Source organism: Salvia miltiorrhiza, chromosome 3 (genome assembly GCF_028751815.1).
Source record: "Salvia miltiorrhiza cultivar Shanhuang (shh) chromosome 3, IMPLAD_Smil_shh, whole genome shotgun sequence".
Taxonomy (NCBI): domain Eukaryota; kingdom Viridiplantae; phylum Streptophyta; class Magnoliopsida; order Lamiales; family Lamiaceae; genus Salvia; species Salvia miltiorrhiza.
The window spans coordinates 32,228,222-32,250,937 of record NC_080389.1 but is presented as its reverse complement, the minus strand read 5'-3'; the positions used below and the strand labels follow the sequence as shown (position 1 = coordinate 32,250,937).

Here is a 22,716-nt window from a genome sequence, read left to right as displayed (position 1 = left end):
GCCAGGCTGCTGCCGCGTTGGGCTGTTGTTGCCGCGTCGGGCTGCTGCTGCCATGCCGGGCTGTTGCTGCCGAGCCCGCTCGGCTGCTGTCATGGCGTGGTGGCGGCGGCGCCTAGGGGGTACCAAACCCTAGGTAGGCGCAAGTTTCAAGAAACCCTAGGCGGCCCAAACCCTAAATTCAAAGACGGGCCTGATGAAGATGTTCGGGCCAAGTTTTACGTTTTTGAGCTTTTCTTTTCTATTTTAAATGTAATAGATTAGATTTAGGATTCCACGAATGGGTCACGAAGAACTTTATCGTTTTAATTCTGTTCTTTGCATGTTGTGGTGTTAATCATTTATGCTCTTTGCATGTTGTTTTGTCTTTGCTTGTTAATATGTGTTTATTAACTGCGCTTAGACAAGCATGCTAGGTTTATCGTTTTCTTAAGCATGTTTTAGAATTCTGCGAGCATGTTTTACATGTTGCGTTCTAGATGAGCATGTTTAGGATTATGTGTTGAGCATGATCAAACCTTTTGAAAGAAAAAGACTAAGCTGTATTAATAATTTTATGGATGATTAAAAATTATTTAGATTTCCACAAGCGGTCTCTAGACAAAGTGATTGACAATATGAGTAAACGTCCACACCACGTGGCTTACTTCATGTTTGTTCTTTCATAAGTTTGTCAGATGAGGTTTCTATAAAAATATTTAAATCCATTAAGGTAGTGGGAGTTTTTCATGAGTACTTTAGATCATGGATTTAAATAAGATAACTAAGAAATTAAACTGAATGCGGCATGGTCCGAGTGAGTATGTCAAAATTCGAGAATTTAATTTCAAAGTTAAATTGTGGTTATTTCTAATTAATTTTATTCTTAAAATTATATAGACCTCCACATGCGGTCTCTAGACAAAGTGATTAGCAATGTGAGTAAACGTCCACCCCACGTGGCTTACTTCATATTTGTTTCTCATAAGTTTGTCAGAAGAGGTTTCTATAAAAAATATTTAAACCATTAAAGTAGTGGGAGTTATGCAGTAAACGTCCACCCCACGTGGCTTACTTGTGTAATTTTCACAAGTACTTTGGAGAATGGAATTAAGATAACCAAGAAAATTAAATTGAAAGCGACATGGTCCGAGTGAGTATGTCAATTTCGAGAATTTAATTTTCAAGGTTAAAATGTGGTCATTGCTTAGATATCATATCAAGTACAATGTACAGCTCCCCAAGGAGTCCTTTCTTGATGATGATATGGCTAGTTAAGGTGCCAACTATTAATTTCTTTTGTCAAAAGGTTAAGTTGACATGGAAATTAAATGACTAGGTGAATAGTCTGGTTGAGGAGTTCGTGTGTAAACGTCCACCCCACGTGGCTTGCACATGGAATTCTTTGAGCCGTTGGAGGTTTCATTAATATTCACTACTACAAAAGTTTACATACATAACAGTGCATAGATAACGGTTTTTTTCAAAAACCGTTATGTATGAGCGCACTTTTAGGAATAGATAACGGTTTTGCAAAAATCCGTTATCTATGTAGTGTTGTCTATATTCATAGATAACGGTTTCAATTAATTCGTTATGTTTTTGTGTTATCTATTAGGTACATACATAACGGTATTACAAACCGTTAAGCGGACCGTTATCTATGTGCGTATTTTTGAACTCTTACATAACGATTATTGAAACCGTTAAGACAAAGTGTTATGTATGCGATTATTTCATTTAATTTTTTATTTTCATAATTAATTTATTAATTAAATAATTTAAAAATATTGTAAAATTGTACTATCTCTCAAACTCGATTCTCCTCCCCAAATCTCTCTCTCTCTTCGCGATCTCTCCCTCTTTGAGAGATAGTCGCCACCGTGCCGAGGCAAGTTCCGGCGAATGGTAGCTATTCGCCCTCTTCCGGCGACATCGGTCGCCGCGACCTCGCCTCTCCATTTTCCTCTAACATATAGCTAGGGCAAAGGTCGAGCCCTAGTTCTTCTCTGTTCGGTACAACCCAGTTGTCGCCATCTCAGGGAGATCGGCGAGCTGCGCGACCTAGAACCCGCCCATCGTTGCTGGTGGTCCGAGGATCGGCGAGCCGATGGTGTTCTACGGCCGGTTCTCTTCTCAACTCCACACAATCGAGGCAGGAAAGGGGGAAAGCCCTAATTCTCCTCTCATCCTCTATCTGTCGTTTCGGCCGTGAGCTTTCGGTGAGGCCACCGCTGGTAAGCTTTCCCTTTCTATGTCGTCTCTCATTTTTCCCAATTCCCACTGGAAAACAAAAGCCCTAATTTTTTTTAAGAAATCCCCAAATTTTCAGGTTCGGTCAACCTCTCCTCCGATTCCACAGTTCACCGTCGATTTAGAATAGGTGTAAGTGAGTGGCTCCAACTATATGGATGTCCCAATGGCAAAGAAATTGCTAATTTCTTCAAATTGATTGATGCCAATGACAACTTACTTTGTTCATTAAAGTTTGGTGGATACCTGCATCTGTTTTTGAAGTATTTTAGATCTGTTTGGATTATTTTTCAGATTGGTGATGGGTTGGTTGAGATTTTCTGAAGCTGGGAGAAAAATTGATTGGGGAACAGGTTGGGTGGAGTCGGAGGAGATGGGAGAAGGATGCAGATTGCTCATGGATTTGGGGCGTCCATGGCTGAACCGTGGTTGGCTGCTCATGAAGATTTATCTAGGTATATGCTTTGATCCTATTTAGTTGAAAATTGAAATTGAAATATTCTTGAAATGGAGACTGAAACTTTGTTATTCTTTGATGCTTGCTTAGATGATCTTGAAATTTTCTGAATTTGCTTCTGATTTATTGAATTCAATGCATATGATTGGTTTTGGTATTTGCATTAGGTCAAGTGACTTGTGTTTCTTGTCATTTATGTCCATTCCTTCTCTCTCGGATTGGTGTTTCTTCCATCAGTGAACTCATTTGCACTCAACTTCTTTTGTTTGAACCGAAACAGCTCCTAACCCAAATATGCCTCGCAATATCGACCCTTATACTTCACGCCGCAGAGCATGGCAAGCCCATCGAGAAGCTCTTCTACAGCCTGCAGAATTTACAGAGCCAAGATAATGGAAATGCCGCTGTTTTGGAGATGCTGACAGTCTTGCCTGAAATCATTGAAGATCAAAATGGTGATTTCCGTGTAACCTCTGCTCGACGTAAAGAGTATGGACAAGAGGTTTTGCAATCTGATTCATGCAACTTCACTGGATTTTTCCTTGTCTGGGGATTGCGTTCCAGTTATTTGTTCATGATAGAATGTACTTTTGGTGGTGCAGCTTCTTGCACAAACTCCTACGGTGCTGGAGTTTCTAATGCAGCAGATTGGTGAGGGTGTTGGGAACAACGTCCAACATCATGACAGGAACAGAAAGATATTACGTTGTTTGCTGAGCTGGGTAAGAACTGATAAAATAATTTATATACCGTTTATTGTCTAACCTGGGAAATGACACGGTACTTCCTTTACAGGAGAATGGTTTTTATTACTATTAAAATGTGCAAATTTTTGATTCAAGAATTAGGGGTTCTAAATTCCCTTGAGTTGTTTCTGATGAAGTTAAAGTTCTGCTTCCTGACTTTCATAATTAAACTTCATTAGAGTTAAAGGGGGGAAAGTTTTTCCAACTGCATATTTTTCATTGTTGAATAGTGCCAGTTGCAATATTCATTTTGCACAATATTCATTTTGCACATACTGATGACTTGTTATTTATTCTAGACTTTGGATATTCTCCTGCAAATTCTTGTTGTCTTCCCAAAGGTAGAACCCCTGCGAAGTAAGGTAAGAATTGCAGATCTCTCCACTTGATGGCCATATTCCAAACTCTATCTAACGACACATTTTTTTCTAGGTTACCTCTTTCATTCATCGTATGGTGGACACTCTAGGACCTTCAATATTTCCTTATCTTCCGAATGCACTGGGCCAGTTGCTAATAGAAAGTGAGGTATAAAGATTTGTCTCTTAATCGTTTTTCTTGAATCTTCTATTTATTTTACTACTTCTAATTTTATATACTGAACTTTGTGTGGGGATGTAATGGTCAGTTACTGATAAAAGTTATGCTGAGTTCTTGTGTTCATATGTTCTGAAATAATAAGTACCCTTTTGCCTTGATGTTTTGGACTTTCTGGTGTCTGTGATTTTATATGGTTGATGATTTTACATTTGCAGCAACATCTTCAGCTAAATGGGCTGAGTGCATGTTTGATCATCGGGCTTGTATGGTTTAGATACACTTCTATTGTATGGAAACTATACTTTCGACCAAGTATATGGTCATATGTTTTCCTCAGCCTCATTAAGTACTTATTGAGAGGGATGAGAGGCGTGGCGCTTTGCTTGATTCTGTTGTTTGAATCGCTGCTTGGCTTCCTGGGCTTGCTGTGCTCGACGGTGGTGCCCACCGCGGGCGGATTGAGCAGCAGGGACTGGATTAGCTGGGCATTCGTGTTTCAGGCCGTCGTATACACGGGGTTTATGACGATTCTGTTGCTCTACAGTGTGGCGGCTACTGCTGTGCTGTTTATGTATTGCAAGGCTTTGCAGGGGGAGCTTGCCTTTGAGATTGCGGAGGAGTTCGCGCAGGAGTATATCCGGCTGCCTTTCGATGATGGGAAGCTTTCCCACGTTGTCTACGTCGTGTAGCTGAGGTTTGCAGCTTAAACCTTGTGAAATTTTCCTGCTTATGACCTTGCTATATCGTTGGTTTACAATGCTTCTTCATATGCTGTTAGAGGTGTATCTTGTGTAGTTGTGGGGTTGTACAGGAGATGTAGACTTGTGATAATAAAAAAAATGATCTTTTTGAATGAGACTGCCTTTTTTGAAGCTTCTTAGACTTGAGATGGCAATGGATTCATCTTTTTGGAAGATAGGAAGACTAAGTGAGGTTTTGCTGTTGGATTTGTGTGTGTGTTTGCAGGGTTTATCACTCAACTACTGCAATCTTATTATGGTATGTTTGTGATGTTAATACTTGCAAGGCAATATTTGATTATGAGAGTTCTGATAAATGAAACTAGTAAGTAAACTTCATTAGCATCATCAAGGTTTAATGTTCATCGCTCGTCGCTGGATTTTTTGCCACCTTATATTTCATGGCTAGCTTGAACCTTATGTAGTTAATTGCTCAGTGCATGCTTCTATTTCAATTACCAGGTGAAACTCTTACGCATGTTTATATTTCAATGGAAGCATCACTTTCATCTCCATCATTGCAGCTATCATCTCATATTTATTTGTTGGCTGCTTCTCTATCATCTGCTTTTCCTCTCATCTCTTTCCTGGAAGATCTTATACTCTTGTGAAAAAAAAGAAAATAAATAATTAATGCAGGGAGTAGTGCTACTATTAAGTGCAGCAGTGAGCCATTTGTGACAAAAGTGTTTTAGTGTAACTGTAGGTTCTTGAACCGGGCAGCGCTGAAGAGACTAGAAGAGTTTGGAACAGAAGGTTCCATGATAAGTCCATGGAAAAGATGCTGCTATTCTTGTCCCTGGTGATGTAGTTTGTATAAAATTGGGCGAAATTAAGAAGCTGGTACTTGTATGGTGGGAGAATTGGTAGACAGAAATGTATGTGATATTTACTACATGCGCATGTAGTAAAACATGTATTAACAGGCAACTTGTGTAGCTCGAATTGTTGGATGTTATGTTATATATGCTAATATTATCTTGTCAATGTTATTTTATTATTTGAATTTTTTTTATTGATTTTTAGATATTCATAAAAGGAAAAATTAAGAATAAATAAAAAATATGTGAAAAACTGTCATCTAATACATACAAAACCGTTATCTATGTCTTACAAAGATAACGGTTTAAACCGTTATAAAAAGTATAAAAACTGTTATCTATAATATGAGAAAAAAGAAATATTATATAATACATAACGGATTAATTCTAATACATAACAGTCGAAAACCGTTATCTTTTTCTTACAAAGATAACGGTTTAAACCGTTATAAAAAGTATAAAAAACTGTTAACTATAATATGAAAAAAATATGTATTATGGAATAGATAACGGTCGAAAACCGTTATCTTTTTCTTACAAAGATAACGGATTAAACCGTTATAAAAAGTATAAAAAACTGTTAACTATAATATGAAAAAATATATATTATGGAATAGATAACGGATAAATTATAATACATAACAGTCGAAAACCGTTATGTATAATCAATATAGATAACGGTTTTATAAACGTTATGTATGTGTGGTAAAACTGTTATCTTTTCCCTTCATAGATAACGGTTTTTAAACCGTTGTGTATGACACCTATAATAGATAACACCACTATACACAACGGTTTTTTTGCTCATAGATAACGGATAAAATCCGTTATCTATGAGCGTTTTTCTAGTAGTGATTGTTTTATCAAAAGGTTACAATATTATTGTTACGAACTATGTGCTTCATGTTCTTACATGTTTAAATTGTTTACTTTCAGATATGTCTATGTCTCTTATTGTTTATTTATTCTTGCACAAAGTCTTTTAACCGATCCACATATATAAAATGGAAACGCAGTTTTGGATTTTTATCTTTATCACAAACTAACACAATTTTTGTGTTGCTTACTACTCCACGTTCTTATGGTCCGAACAATGAGACAACTGATGGGAAAGAGGAACTGCATAAAAGGTGGCATGTGATGAATAATATGGCTATATGCTATATTATGAGTATAATGTCACAAACCTTGTAGCTCCAACATCAGGGCATGGACGGTGCTATGAGCATCATGCTGAATCTCAAGAAAGTGTTCGGAGAGTCGGACTGAGCTGCTCATTTAAATTTGATGAGAGTAATCTTGTTATTTTTATGAGTGAGCACAGCTCAGTGCACGAGCATGTCATGCAAATTTTAACGAACTTGACTTGCTCAGTGGGAGTATCGACGGTGAGGCAAAAGTCGATATTATCCTGAACTCTCTTCCCAAGTCTTTTAATTAAGAACTTCCGCCTCAACGTTGTTATGAGTAAGAAAAATAATACTTCTTTTGAGATGTTGAATGCTCTAGTTACGGCTAAGGAAGTTGTGGGAAAGAGATGTGCAAGCACTTGTTATTGCCAAAGGAGAGCCATCTTCTTCGTCGAATGACGGGAAGAAGAAGGGTCCAAGGGGCAAGAAAGACAAAGGAAATAGTGGGAGTAGTGGTGTGATAAGATTGAGTATTGGAGATTTTTTCTTTCAATACTCAAGGCAAAGGGTTAAGGTACTTCACTTGCTATAGTAACTGAAACATATCAGCTCATTTTCTACTCAGTTGTGAGTAGTGGATAACGAGAGAAACTGATAATGATTGTTACACCTTGCATGGCCTTTTATAAGCTGACAAGGTGATGTGAACTTGGCCGGTAAGTATGGAATTTCACCGGAATGAACAACTAAATATGCGCGGAAGATTTGAAAAGATAAATAAAATAAAGATAAAGGGTGGAATTTTTGTCCCAAAACCCCTGAATCAAGTCTACGCCGTTTCTAGAGAGCGGATCCCTAACCCTAATGTACGATTGATGCAGCAACTCGGAGACGCTGAATGACACACGACGAGGGATGATGAACTCGTCGATTTGTCGATAGGTTGAATTTGCCTGGGGCAAAATTCAGGAAGACTCGAAGTCCTCAGAGAGAATAATCTCACAAATTTGATTGATAAAAGATATAAGTTGTTCTTTCGTTTCATATAGCCGCCATATATATAGGCAAACTAAAAACCCTAATCTAATGAAGGAAATAACGAAAACAAAGGAAACCCTAATGTAAAGAAGGAAATAACGAAAACAAAGGAAACAAATAAACTTGCTCAGCAAGTTTTGACAACTCGGGCGAGAACGCCAGCCTGGAAGACGCCCCTCTGGAAACGCCAGCTCTGTAAACGCCCGCTCTGCTTTGTTCTGAAAGTTCGCTCTGTCGGAATGATTCCTCTGCTCGGGACGATTCCTCTGGTGGGAGGATTCCTCTGGCGGGAAGATTCCTCTGTCGGAACGATTCCTCTGGCAGGAGGATTCCTCTGCTCGGGCGAGACGACTTCGCTGCTCTGGAAGACTCGGCTTCTCTGCTCAAGATTCCTCTGGCACTCGACTTCGTTGCACTGTCCTTCGACTCCACTGCGCTGGCACTCGACTTCGCTGCGCTGGCCTTTTGATTTCTCTGGCGAGTGCATGTGCTCTGGCCTATTCAGCTCTAGTGAGTTAGCTCTGTTCTGGCGCGAGTTTGGCTTTGTTCGGGCTGCATCATTCCCCTCTTCTTGAAGAGGATTTGTCCTCAAATCCAAGACGTGAATGTAAATGCCTGGATCAAAAACCAAATCTTCGTTTGTTGCAAGACACGACGTAGACTTCACCATAACTTTTCTCTCTTGTCCATCATGCGTCTTGCCGGGATCCAAAACCAGATGCGTCGGCCCTAAAGTTGATTGTTCTTGAGCCTTGAACATGACGAATTTGTGGTTGATAATACCTCTATGCCGCACTTCTCTTCCGAACAGCCATGGTTGCTCCCACCATTTATATATATTTAGCTTGCATCGGTGCTGCATCATAAAAGACTACACGTGCATACTTGTTGAGCTGCGTCAAAACCATGGCTTCCAAAGTAGTTGGAACAGCTTCCTCAAGCAGCACTTCCTCACGTGGCTCGAACTTAGGATTAGGCTCATCAATTTTGACATGAACCTCGACTTCCACGTCACCCTTCTTCTCCTGGTTCTCCACCGGCTGTGCCTTAATGTTAACCTTCGCCACCTTTTCGACGACATCGCATTGCTGCTCCTTGTCAACGCTCGTACTTGCGCCAACGCCTTTGCTGCCAAATTAGAGGGAGCAGATACCACACGCATTTCCTCACGTGAATCCGTCAATTTCAGCAACTGAAGATTGGACTCCTCATCTTCGACAGCAGCTACCTCTCTATCGATTTCCACTTCAACTGTCATCTCCATGCTCTCTACCGGCTGCTCCTTTGCCACGCCCTGAACTTGTGTCAAAGTCTGTGCTGCCAAGGTAGATTTCTCACTCATACGATGTCCGAATCCCTGATACATGACCCACGTTGTAACTCGATGGCAACCATCGGAAACTACCGGCTTGCCTCGATTTGTGGAACGCATACCCTGTAGTAACCCGCTCTTTTATCAGTATTTTAATTACAGTATTGTGTGTTTATTTACCTATCTGCCAGTAATTGAAGTTTTATGTTTTCTATTATGTTTCTGAATTTTTGTATCTCGGTGACAAAGTAACTTAGCTAACAGTATGCTTTATTTATTTTTCGCGCGTTTAAGACCGCGATGAGAATCTTTGAGTTGATGAATGATTATTAATCCGAGTTATAACCAACTTAGCTAAGTTGTGTTATTTACCAAGATGGAGTTTATCTTCGCATGATTTACCAAGTCGTGAATTAATTCCGACTTTGAGGATAATTAAATCTACGGATTTAATTTAGCATTATCGTTTAGCAAAAACGAAACCCGTTTCTCTATTTCAGAGAAACCAACACTGAGAGGTTTTTATTTAGATCATTCACTTAGGTCACATCACACCACTCTACACCTCTCTACCTTTACATCGGCTACACTTAAAAAGGGAAGAAGGAGCGTGAGGTGGGCAACGGCCACGGCAGCAGCCCCCATTGGGCGAGCAGCCGAAGGGCCGCACGCCACCTCCACGCCAGAGCAGCAGCAGCCACGGCAGCAGCCTTGGGCTGTGCAGCCGAAAGGCCTCGCCCCTCCGCACGCCAGCTGCAGCTCCTCCCATTGGGCAGCAGCCGAAGAGCCACACTCCACCTCCACAGCACGGCAGCAACAGCAGCAGCAGAGCAGTAGCCGAGCTCCCCTATTTAAACTCCCCTTCAACCCCTTTGTGCCACCCTTTCACTCCTTTCGGCACTCTGAAATCCAGCAGCAAATTGCAAGAGCTCCATCACTCTCTCGACGCCTTCCACGGAGAAGAGAAGACCAAGATCCTCGCTGCACTTTCAAGGTAAGACACGGCCTTTTTTCTCCCTTCGCCGTGTTCCCTTCCATTTGTTTTCAAGCCTAAGAACATAGCTTTCATTCCAGTTTGAACCTCGACGATCGAAGAAGCGAGGAACCATCGTGCTTGTCCGACCAAAGCACGCGACAGCAAGGTAACTCTCGACCTCTGTTGCTACTTCTTTTGGCATGAAAAACACGAACACTAGAAGCATGTTAGGTCACTTTTCCGGTAGAACCACGGCTTGAACCCTTGATTAAACGACGAGAACTTTAGGCTTTAAACGTAGATGAACTTGAACAAGCACAGCATGCTCACATAGGAATAGATTTAGGCCGACGTACGAGTGAGAATTGAGGCAAGAAAGAACGAAGAACCCTGGTTTTGGAAACTGGAAACCCTCGTCGTTCTGCCCAGAAAATACCAGAGCAGAACAAAAATGCCAGAGCAGAGCTAGAAAATGCCAGCGCAGAGTTGGAAATGCCAGAGCAGAGCTGGAAACACCAGAGCAGAACTGGAAATGCCAGAGCAGAGCTAAAAAATGCCAGAGCAGAGTTGGAAATGCCAGAGCAGAGCTGGAAACACCAGAGCAGAACTGGAAATGCCAGAGCAGAGCTAGAAAATGCCAGAGCAGAGCTGAAATTTCCAGAGCAGAGCTGGAAACACCAGAGCAGAGCTGGAAAATGCCAGAGCAGAGCCGAACATCCAGAGCTGACTTCAACCGTCAGAACTAACTCGCCAGAGCTGACTTTAGAAGCCAGAGCTGACGTTCCAGAGCTAAGTCACCAGAGCTGACTTTCAGAGGCCAGAGCTGACTTTCCCGAGCAAATCGCCAGAGCTGACTTTCGAAGGCCAGAGCTGACTTTCAAGAGCTAAAATCGCCAGAGCTGACCAAACAGCCAGAGCTGACTTTCCAGAGCAGAGAACAATGAGGCAGAGCAGACGTGAGATAGAGAGAGAAAGAACTTAGGGTGTTTGAGTTTCATTTCTTTTCCTTTACTCACGAAGGGAGTTTATTATTAAATTAGCGATTTAGAACACCCTTAAGAGAGCAAATCAATATAGTAATTATTAGATCTCACGAGACGAAACCTAGTTGGTTTAATTGCTTTAATAACAAGGACTGGAGATAGAATTTCCCTTAGTATCACCTCAGTTTAATAAACAGAATATGAGTCATGCATAATTACATTACGCATCCTCATTTATGTTAGATTTTCCACGGTCTAAGACCTTGCGTTATTCTTTTCAATTAAGGTTGAACGCAAAGAGTTTAAGGCTTAGACGTGACTCACCACTACCAGGTGAGGCTTTCTTACGTATAAACTAAAACCATATTATAGAACTGTTACAATTTTATGCTTAAGATTTTTGAATGATATTGTCAATGCCTAAATGCTTTATGTTTTGTTGTTAATTACCTATCTGATGCTAATCGAATTCGGATTCTGGATGGGAGCGCAAATCCCTTCGGAATTAGTGTACACCCTTGTGATCGTGAGTCATCTAGCGGGTTGGCCGATCACAGTGTCCGTAGAGGGAGGCCTACCTCTCGGCACGAGTTACTGATATGGTGATTAATGATGTTAAAATGCCTGCCCGGGTTATTTATGAACGAAATGATATTTTGGTAAATACGAGTCTTTAAAGGAAAACCCTCGTATCTTACTACTGTTAAAAGGCTTGACAATAAAATATTATGCATATATGTATATTTCGGCATGTGTCCACTAAGTACCTTCGTACTTAGCCCTGCATGTATTTCTAAATGTGTAGGTTGAGCGATGATCGGGAATGTGGTGTGCAAGCGGAGCTTTTGTCGAGCTAGGACGAGTACATCAGAGCAGGGTATATGTCTTCATACATATGCCCGAGTTATTGGTATTCCGCTGCATACACTGATTTGCTAGATATCATGATATTTGTCAAACAATATGTACTATTCAACAATGTTTTCAAACTCTTCAAGTACCCTCTCGGATAATTATGTACGGGCCCTTTTCGGCCCTTGATTAATATTTAGTCATTCCGGTTGTTGTCTTATATAATGTCGAGTCACCAAAAGGTTAGATATGCCCCTTTCTAATCCCGCTCCTAAATCCCCTTCCCTTTTATCGCGATTTCCCCGAACTCGCTATCCTTAGCGGGCGCGGCCGTGACAGAAAGTGGTATTAGAGCAACCTTCTTCTGCTCTGATTACTAATCATTCCTTCTAAGTTAAGTCTAGATTAAGTAAGTCGACATGCTCATGAACTAATCGACAAAAGCTTGGCACTACATCTCGACACGCTCAACCGACGTTTGTTTATGGTAAGTACTTTCAAGTTTTAGTTAATTTCTTGAAATGTATGAAGCATGAATGATTATGATTATTGTTTGAATCACGAGAACTTAGAACTCTTAAGATAGATATATGCTCACTCTCATGATGGAACATAGAAGAGTACATCACCATCGCATGACAAGCCTTAAGATCGGTAGACCATGACACTAGAGCTTTATGATGATTGCCGAATTCTTACTCTGGGATTAGGAGGACCACCTTAATACCAGTTATGACATGTGCTTGAAAACTAGATTTAGATCACCCCTATGACATGTGCTTGGAAGCTAGATTTAGATGATGTTGTGATGTCTAGATGTTACAAGTTATGATTTTCGAGCCGACTCTTGATTGCCGAGCATAGACGTTTGGAACCGTATCGTTTTAGGTTACTTGTCACGTTTTACTCTGAGTTGACGATAGAACTTCTTTCGTTAGATGGCAAGGACTGCCTTTACTCGACGACGACCCTTGCCCCCATGGGCTAGTCCAGAGGAGGATCCGAAATTTTTACCTCTTGCCGTCACCAAGGAGCAGCCGTACCGCGCCTTAGGGTCCGCAGATTTGATAGTCTTAGCTAGGGATGTTTTTCGGAAACGATGAATTCGTTCCGATGTTTTGTAACCCCATGACTTTTTATTTTTGATGACGTTAGCCAACGACAGTATGGAAACATTTTGTTTGATGACGCAAAAGTCCTCAATGCGGCAAGTTTTCCAGGATATGCATTTATGACCCTAGTATGGGTTTTTGAGACAATTTCGCATATGTTTTTTGTTACCCTACGGGTTTTATTCTTCACAAGTCAATCCAGGATGTAGTATCTATGACTTTGCAACTCGTGCATACCAGCAGCTCTTTATAAATTGCCTTAGAGACTTCCGTATAGAATGTGCTAAAATAGGTGTTCCGCAGATGGCAGTATGCCGCCTAGACGAGGTCGCACCGCTAGGAGAAATGTTAACAACGATAGAAATCGAGATGATGTACCTGAGGAACCATTATGCACTCGAGTGCACCAGCCGAGCTCCCCTATTTAAACTCTCGGCACGAGTTACTGATATGGTGATTAATGATGTTAAAATGCCTGCCCGGGTTATTTATGAAAGAAATGATATTTTGGTAAATACGAGTCTTTAAAGGAAAACCCTCGTATCTTACTACTGTTAAAAGGCTTGACAATAAAATATTATGCATATATGTATATTTCGGCATGTGTCCACTAAGTACCTTCGTACTTAGCCCTGCATGTATTTCTAAATGTGCAGGTTGAGCGATGATCGGGAATGTGATGTGCAAGCTGAGCTTTTGTCGAGCTAGGACGAGTACATCAGAGCAGGGTATATGTCTTCATACATATGCCCGAGTTGTTGTTATTCCGCTGCATACACTGATTTGCTAGATATCATGATATTCGTCAAACAATATTTACTATTCAACAATGTTTTCAAACTCTTCAAGTACCCTCTCGGATAATTATGTACGGCCCCTTTTCGGCCCTTGATTAATATTTAGTCATTCCGGTTGTTGTCTTATATAATGTCGAGTCACCAAAAGGTTAGATATGCCCCTTTCTAATCCCGCTCCTAAATCCCCTTCCCTTTTGTCGCGATTTCCCCAAACTCGCTATCCTTAGCGGGCGCGGCCGTGACATACCATCTGGGTTCTGGCGCTGAAATCTGGTGTTGTTGGCACCATAAAAGTATCGATGAGCAATCTCAAAGTCGTCTTCTTCGCAAGGTTGAAACTGCCTCCAATTGCGCTGATTCTGGCGCTGATTGCGGTAGTTGTTGGTGCCATAAAATTGTTCAGCAGGTCTGTCATAATCCCTTGCACCACTTCGTCTTGTCTTGCTGCCATAAAACTGTCGACGATCATTCTCGAAGTCTTCCTCATGATCCCTTCGAAAATTTTGAGCTGGTCGTCGTTGTTGATATTGCTCCCGGTAGGAATGATTAGGCACATGACGCTTGCTCATCACCGCTTTGAACTCTTGCCAAGTCTGAATAGGAGCCTCTCTGTTTCTCCGCCGACTTGTAATCATGTGATCCCACCACACCAGTGCGTAGTCCGTGAACGCACTCGTTGCCAATTTCACCTTCTTGAGCTCAGAAAAATTGTTGCCATCAAATATTAACTCGACCTTTCTCTCCCACTCAAGATATTGGTCGGGATCGTTCCTCCCTGGGAATGAAAGAATATTCATCTTGATGGTATATGGACAGAAACCCTTGAAAGTTCGACCCTTACCAAACCTGGAAAACTGATACCAGATGATGTGATAAAGAGATCTCTAGATCTCTAAATCTTGAAATGATAAATAAAATAAAGATAAAGGGTAGAATTTTTGTCCCAAAACCCCTGAATCAAGTCTACGCCGTTTCTAGAGAGCGGATCCCTAACCCCAACGTACGATTGATGCAGCAACTCGGAGACGCTGAATGACACACGGCGAGGGATGATGAACTCATCGATTCGTCGATAGGTTGAATTTGCCTGGGGCAAAATTCAGGAAGACTCGAAGTCCTCAGAGAGAATAATCTCACAAATTTGATTGATAAAAGATTTAAGTTGTTCTTTCGTTTCATACAGCCGCCATATATAGGCAAACTAAAAACCCTAATCTAATGAAGGAAATAACGAAAACAAAGGAAACCCTAATGTAAAGAAGGAAATAACGAAAACAAAGGAAACAAATAAACTTGCTCAGCAAGTTTTGACAACTCGGGCGAGAACGCCAGCCTGGAAGACGCCCCTCTGGAAACGCCAGCTCTGTAAACGCCCGCTCTGCTTTGTTCTGAAAGTTCGCTCTGTCGGAATGATTCCTCTACTCGGGACGATTCCTCTGGTGGGAGGATTCCTCTGGCGGGAAGATTCCTCTATCGGAACGATTCCTCTGGCGGGAGGATTCCTCTGCTCGGGCGAGACGACTTCGCTGCTCTGGAAGACTCGGCTTCTCTGCTCAGGATTCCTCTGGCACTCGACTTCGCTGCGCTGTCCTTCGACTCCGCTGCGCTGGCACTCGACTTCGCTGCGCTGGCCTTTTGATTTCTCTGGCGAGTGCATGTGCTCTGGCCTGTTCAGCTCTAGTGAATTAGCTCTGTTCTGGCGCGAGTTTGGCTTTGTTCGGGCTGCATCACAAGGAAGCTGAGAAGTGATGAGATGATTGTCTTCATAGGCAACGTGACTAGAGTCGCAGTTGTTGCAATTGGAGACTTGCCTTTAAGTTCTAAAGACATAGTTTAGTTTTTTAGAGTTCCTTATCATGTTTCAAAATTTTGAATAGATGGATCACATGTCATTTTTTATAGTAGTATTTCTATCATAAGAAATGACAAAGTTGTCTATTCTGGTATTTTTGAACATCTCTCTTCATACTATAACTTGTCTACAAAATACCTTTATATTGCATTTACATCATCGAACAAAAGAAAGAGAAAAGTTAAGGCTAATCTCTCATGAGGATCTTACACATATATTGATACCCTATAAATAGGTCACATCTATCTTAACAGGATCCAAAGGCTCGCGTCGAAATAAGTACATTGGATTCAATCCAGGTTGTACTATTTCGAACCTGCGAATCCTGTATAGAGGAAAAGATGGAGACCAGGTCATTCATGGCAAAGGGGATAAAAGGGCTAATAATGTGTTAGGAATGATCTTTTATGATTCATTGTCAGTGTTTGGGATTCCAACCCAGTTTACTACACCGTGTAATCCCTATATAAGATGGTGTGGTGGAGAGAAGAAATAGGTCACTCTTAAAAAAATATGTCTAATGATGAGTTATGTATCTTTGCAATTAGTCCTAAAGAATCAGAAGGTGGTTATTAGCAATGACACACGATTCTTAGACGTGGACTATGGGAGTAATCACTAATCCAGGTCAGATAGTGTGCTTCAAGAAATTAAAGACATTAGACAGGCGATTCCATCACCCAAGCCAAGTGTGCAAGAGTTTTGTACCACAGGACACTGCACGCACTGTTGACACACATGTGCCACCACAGATCCATAGTAGTGGGAGGGTTGTGGGACAACCCGATCGATTTATGTTCTTGGGAGAATATTTGGATTCAGCCCCTGGTAGTGAATATAAGAGAATCAACCCAGATATCTACTTGGAATTAGTGGAAGACGAGAATGTAGATTATTGGCACGCCTCAATGGAGCAATCCATTAAGAATATGGGTGTATACTAGAAAATCTTGCTACCAGGAGGCAGTAAAGCCTTAGGTTGTAAATGAGCATACAAGATAATGACAGGCCCGAATGAGCAAGGTCGTAGCTTTCGAAACTAGACTGGTGGCGAAAGGATATGCCCAGTGTAAAGGTATAGGTTATGATGATATTTTGGCCAGTACCATGCTCAGAACATTCGAATCATTTTACCCATAGCAGCTCACTTAAACCATCGAGGTCTGACAAATGGATGTCATATTTTTTTTTACCTTGGAAAAGGTAAGGACATCCATGTGCAACAACCTGAAGGTTACGTGAGGGAGGGAGAGAAGCATCTCGTGTCAATCGCTCTCGTGTCATCGGTGATGTGGTTTATCTTGCATTTTGTGTAGATAATATCCTCCTAATTGGCGACAATATGGAGCTATTGTCAAGACATAAAGTAATGGTTATCCGAACAGTCTCAGATGAAAGACTAAGGAGGTACAGTATACATCTTTGTGATCAAGGTTATAAGGGATCACTAGAAAAAGATGTTGGGCTTATCTTGAGTGTCTTACATTGATACTGAGAATACACGTTGTAGTATTGAATACCGCCAAGAAAGGATTGCTACCTTTTAGATATGGCGTTCCTTTATCTAAAGACTATGTCTTAAGATGCCTATTAAGGTTGAGGAAATGAAGGCAGTATTCTATGTTTCCGCAGTAGATAGCTTCATGTATGGATTGCTATGTACGAGATCTTATATTTGCTATGCAGTTAGCATGGTTGTAAGATATCTGTATAGTCCTAGTTAAGGACACTGAACTGTGGTAAATTATATTTTCAAGTCCCTGACTAGAGAATAAGGATAGTTTACCAGTTAGACAGTTTAGTTCCTTTTTGGATTATATGATTTCAGATTCCTAGGCTGACCGGAACAAAGAATAATTACCTCAAGCTATGTGTTTTCCTTGGGAGGTAAAACCTTTTGGTTTGACCACTACCTCCAGGATCTAAGGGTGGTTCCTAGTTTGCGTAAGAGCATCACCTTCGTGATACCTCAAGTGTAGTTGCAAACTCTAAGGAATCCAAGAACCACAAGGGGTCAAACACATGGAGAGTAAGTACCAAGTTATACGATTATTCGTAAATCGAGGTTTTGTGCTCATAGAATAAATTCTCACATATTGGAGAAACCTACTAATCTTTTCACAAAAGGCTTATCGCAAATGGTCATCGAAAGATGGGAATGCGGTTGATGCCACCCACTTAGGAAACTTTAAGTATAAGTGGGAGAAGTGTTAGGTGATTGGTAAATAGACACATTGTATACTAAAAGTTTGCTTTAGTATAAGTGGGAGATTGTTGGATTTGTATACTGAAAGCAAGAACCGTTTTATGCTTGTATACAATGTTTCCTAAGTTCACTATCCAATCTCCTATCTGATTGTGTTCATGATTGCATATGTATGTTCTCTATCTCTATACAAGTAGATTATATGGTGTGTTGTAGATCATAGAAGACCATATAATTGCATTAACCTTAAGAGATATAATATGATCACAACCGAGATGACTTTAGGACGAGTCATCGGTTTAGGCTGCGGTATAGATGGAAGTAGTTTGTCTTGACTACTTGTCTATACCGGTACGTCATAACGTATTGATAGGACCACAGTGAGATGTATTCTTCTATCTGACTTAAGTGAAGAATCAAGATCTCGGTGACTTAATAAAATCTTAATACTAATAAGATTTCGAATATATATGTTAATTCGTGTATCACTTTGATTTACTATGATTGAGAGTTATATAGTAACTTGAGTACTCTGTATCTTGGGTGATAGCGGTTAATATATGATATTTGATTATCTGTATTAGTACTCGTATCCGTATAGGAAAATGACATCCCCTTAAGGAGCTCAATAATGTTTCTTGCGTTAAACCCTGTAGGTTGATTAAGTTCAGGCGCAATAATAAAGTTTGAGTGGTACTGCTTAAGGATTACAAAGAGATTAATTAATTTAAGCTGTCAGAGCTTTAATTAATTAATGGATGTCGGATATTTTAAATACGAGGATTTAATAAGTCTAAATACAAGCCCCGACTCAACACCGGTAATAAAGGGGTAAGTCAATATTGGTTCTCTAGTGGAATGAACTTATATTTATAAATTAATTATGGTCTGGGCTGACCATGGATAAATTAATTTATTTGGGGCCCATCTTTATTCCTTGTATCTGGTCCCTGGAGTGGCCCAAAGTCTCCTAGCCCAAGAAGAGAGAGAACACGCCTCCTACACCTAATCTGCGCCTCCTACGTATTTATTTTATTATAAATACAGCTGTCAGCTCTCAGGAAATACACACTGATAAAATATTAGGGTTTTTGGAGAGCTGTGGGGCGCAGGGAAACGTGTGGAGCTTTATTTCTCTCTTGGGACTTTCATAGAACGTTGTCCATCCAACGGTGAAAGCTGAGCGGGATACAGTTCTGAAGATCAGAGCTGGAGTCAGATTTTTCGCAGGAAATCAAGTTCTGGCAGTTTCGGGAGAACGGCCATAACTTCCTCCACAGAACTCCGATTCAAGCGAATTAGGCGGCCACGAAAAGCTCTCTCTCTCGAAGAAGTCGTATTTCTGGGAAGAATACGATTTGAGGACGTTTGAGGCTTCAAACGAAGGCTTGAAGCTGACTGGTCTGTTCAGCTACGAATTGACGAATTCTTCTGAATTCTTTAGGTATTTCTGAACTCCAACGTGCAACACTTAAATTCATAGGAGCATGTTAGGGATTAATCGTTGTATGATAAATTAATAATATTCCAAGAAATGATAATCGGGCAAACGGAACGTTAATTCAATTTAATATTCCTTCATCATCATCCTCTGTCTCATCTTCAACGTCTGTGTCCGCCATCTGGCCGAAAACAAGTGGCTCTAGAATAGGCTCCCAAACATCGACTCCATCAGCAGTGGTCCGATGCCGTAATGGTCGGGTCTGTCCATGCCCAACTGTCATCTCTGGTGTCTCCTCGTCTGGGTCCTCATCATCACTATCAATCTGAATCGGACAAGACGGTCCTTCCTGTGCATCTCGGGATGGCGGGTATAGAATAGGATGCATATAAAGCTGAAACTCAAGTGTGCCGGGCTCAGGTAGAGGAGCAACCCTCGGGTAAGGATCAAAAGGCACATACTCGATCCAAGGCATCGTAGATGGAATGGGTGGTATAATCTCCGAAGGAGGCAATGATAATGGCTCTGTCGCTGGGGTCGGCTCCCAGGGCAGCAGATCAGCACTAGGAAATGGTATCAGTGTCAAGTGATGAAATGGATCAAAGTCCATGAATGACGATCCAGTCTGAGGAATACCCGATTCAGGAACAACGGAATCAGGGATAATGGGCTCAAATGCAACGGTCTCATCAAGCACAACTGGCTCAGGAACATACGGAACCTCATCAGCTGGGGGTGCAGGTATGATCGAAAAAGGATCTGTCGGAGGAGGGGGTGCATCATATGGTGGTGGTGGGGGCTCATCAAATACAAAGTAGCGGTAACTAATCATCGCTACAAAACCCCTAAAATCTACACGCTCGAAACGTCCAAACTCAGCCCTAACGATATACAGCGGCACTAGTGAAGCCGCCCAATCCTGCCACTCAGGTGGTAACTGTGGGATCAAATTTGTGATTTCCTCTGCTTCGTCAATCCCATATGCGGTAGTCTTCATCCATCGGTTGTGGTAGTGGGCTAAAAATTCTCCGAGTGTATCCCCTTCTTGGGGCCTATAATCTCTGAACCATCGACGCATCATCTCTCTTAAACGTCGCTGCATCCTGAAATAAAATTATAACTTCTATCACATCAAGGATAAAGAACTTACTTGATACATCTCAAACAATGACATACTCAATCTCGTTTGGTACGGTGGTGCATTGGCTATTCTAGCCTCAATATTTCTCCATTTATTCCAAAACCACTGGCTCACATCATATTCCATCACCTCAAGCAGTTCCATCCATCAAAACATTACACATCTCGTTAGTACATCAAAATCAACCTTCAACATCAAAACAGTACAAAAATAATAACTCTTACCTCGATAAGCCGGAGGAGATGGGGCGTTGAGGTGTTGTTTCAGACTTACTCTAAATCTTACTCTCACTCTAGCCTAAGGATTCAAGGTAGGCTAGACTCAATCTTCAAGGTAGGACTTAGTCTCATGATTAAATGAGATCAAAAAGATTTACTCAACTCAAGGATAGTTGAAATCAACATTTGACTCAATCGAGGAGTTTTAACTCAATGAAAGAGTTTGAACTTAATCAAGAATGAAACTCAGAGCAGACGACCTGCTCTGATACCACTCTGTCGCAGCCCGACATCTAGTCAGTGATAGCGTAGATCGGGTATCGATACGACTAATAAAATGATATGGTAAAACAAGGAAAACTAGGTGACTCATCAAGCGGAAGCTAAATAATAATTCATGCTCAAGCAAATAAAATATCATCAATCTTAATAGAAATATTGTCGGCTTCATACATTCAAACGTATCAGGGTTCTAGTCAATGAAAACAAAGGGAGTATAGCTAAATATTTACAAGGATTCAAATTGTTCATGGTAGCACAGCAAAACGTGATCAGACTATATGTATGAAGACATATAGCTGAGAGTGACAATCCTAATTAAGTTCAAAGGACATAGTCTTCAACTATTCACACTACCGTATAGGAGCAAAATACGGTACTCAAAAGTTGTCTAGAAACAACAACCCTCCAGCGGTTCCCCAATCTCTCTCCTTGCTCATCCTACACATTTAGAAATACATGCAGGGCTGAGTATAAAATACTCAGTGGACATAAGCCGAAAATAAACAATCTCGCTTTTAGAGCTATAAATTTAACTTGCCATTTATACTCTACACAGGGGTTTTACTCAAAAGAACCCGTGTAAGCAATTGATAAATTATAAGCATCATAAAGTAAAGAAAGATAGAGTGCAGTCACAAATACTTAGCATGTAGTACCACTTCTACAACTCATCATCATCAAGGTACTGAGAAGTAGGCCTCCTTCTCAAGCACCGTAACCGGCTGACCTGACAATTGGCTCACAGTCATTTCTGACCAGCCAACCCGGTATACAGCTCACGGTTACCTCCGTGTACACAATCCCGCCTTTGGCAAGAACCGAAATTGTTTCATCCGTAGAGGGTAACGTACAGGCTCGTCGTCATCAAAACTCGACAAGTTAATTAGTTCAAACATCAATTTATCTCAAATCATTTTAAAAACTTATAAACATCATCATAATCATCATTTAGAAAACCAGTAATAGGGGTATTAGAAAGTAATGCCCACCTGGAAATCCTAGCTTCGGTTCTCGTACTTTGGAGCAATCTTACTTATGTCCTCGACTCGTGTCTTCAGGTATCATCATTGGCGTAGACGGTTCATGTAATAAAATAAACGTCGATCAGACCAAACCTCACTAAGTTCAATGTTCTCATCTTAGTACTACTCTTCATTTCTCATTGGTACCTTCTAACTAGTGAAAATACTTCCTAAATATTTTACCGCTTCTACTCTCGACTCATCACCAAAATTGGTTAAGTAAATTAAGCACGAACTAAGTTTCATATCTATATATGTACATATATACTCCATAGCATTTTATGACTTAATACGGTGTATAGTTATTACCATAATACATGAAATTATAATAATTCAAAGGTAGGAGTGTTGTGAATGCCTATACTTGACCTCATACACTCTGTTTTAACTTCAAGCAATAAATTGTTTTACCTCGGAACTTCCCTGGGTTTGGAATTCATACCAATTGAAACCTATTGAAGTCTAGTTTCATTTAAAAAAAAAATAGGTTGCAAAACTCTAAGTGGTTCAGGAGATATGACCATTTTCCTACAGCCTACCATATTCGGCAGTTTTGTGCAACTGGAAGTTTTGATTTTTGAAAAATAGTAGATCTTGTCAAAATGACTTGAAATTTTGTGGGTAGCTAGCTAACATGTTCATATTGTTCATATAAAAATTTGGAAACCATAAACTCAGGGGAAGCTACTGGAAAGGTGACTCTAGTATCTGTTTCTTCCAAACTTTCGGTAGAAAGTTGCAGTTGGAGATTTACAATTTAAAAGGGTATCAAACGATGTCCAAATGACGTCAAATTTTACATGAGCGTTTCTAACACTTAT

At 40.7% G+C, this 22,716-nt stretch overlaps 1 protein-coding gene across 5 annotated transcripts; it reads left to right on the top strand.

Annotated features, from left to right (window-relative positions):
• The first annotated feature begins 1,639 nt into the window (after nucleotides 1–1,639).
• Nucleotides 1,640–5,712, top strand: LOC131014080 (uncharacterized). Of its 5 annotated transcripts, none has more exons than XM_057942004.1 (7): nucleotides 1,675–2,684; nucleotides 2,967–3,188; nucleotides 3,289–3,408; nucleotides 3,732–3,794; nucleotides 3,865–3,960; nucleotides 4,188–4,666; nucleotides 5,408–5,712. In XM_057942004.1, exons 2-6 carry the CDS (start codon nucleotides 3,102–3,104, stop codon nucleotides 4,659–4,661), a joined length of 840 nt encoding a protein of 279 aa, XP_057797987.1. In that variant the 5' UTR covers nucleotides 1,675–2,684; nucleotides 2,967–3,101; the 3' UTR covers nucleotides 4,662–4,666; nucleotides 5,408–5,712. The 5 variants fall into 5 exon arrangements, with proteins under 5 accessions (XP_057797989.1, XP_057797987.1, XP_057797988.1 ...); XM_057942005.1 differs by lacking the exon at nucleotides 5,408–5,712 and adding an exon at nucleotides 4,939–5,347; XM_057942002.1 differs by having other exon boundaries at nucleotides 1,676–2,684; nucleotides 5,419–5,712.
• Nucleotides 5,713–22,716: the final 17,004 nt, after the last annotated feature.

Coding starts and splice junctions, on each gene's coding strand:
- LOC131014080 (XM_057942004.1), top strand. CDS start 3,102: ATGCTGACAGTCTTGCCTGAAATCATTGAAGATCAAAATGGTGATTTC. Junction 3,189..3,288: donor GTAAAGAGTATGGACAAGAG/GTTTTGCAATCT, acceptor TTGGTGGTGCAG/CTTCTTGCACAAACTCCTAC. Junction 3,795..3,864: donor TAGAACCCCTGCGAAGTAAG/GTAAGAATTGCA, acceptor ATTTTTTTCTAG/GTTACCTCTTTCATTCATCG.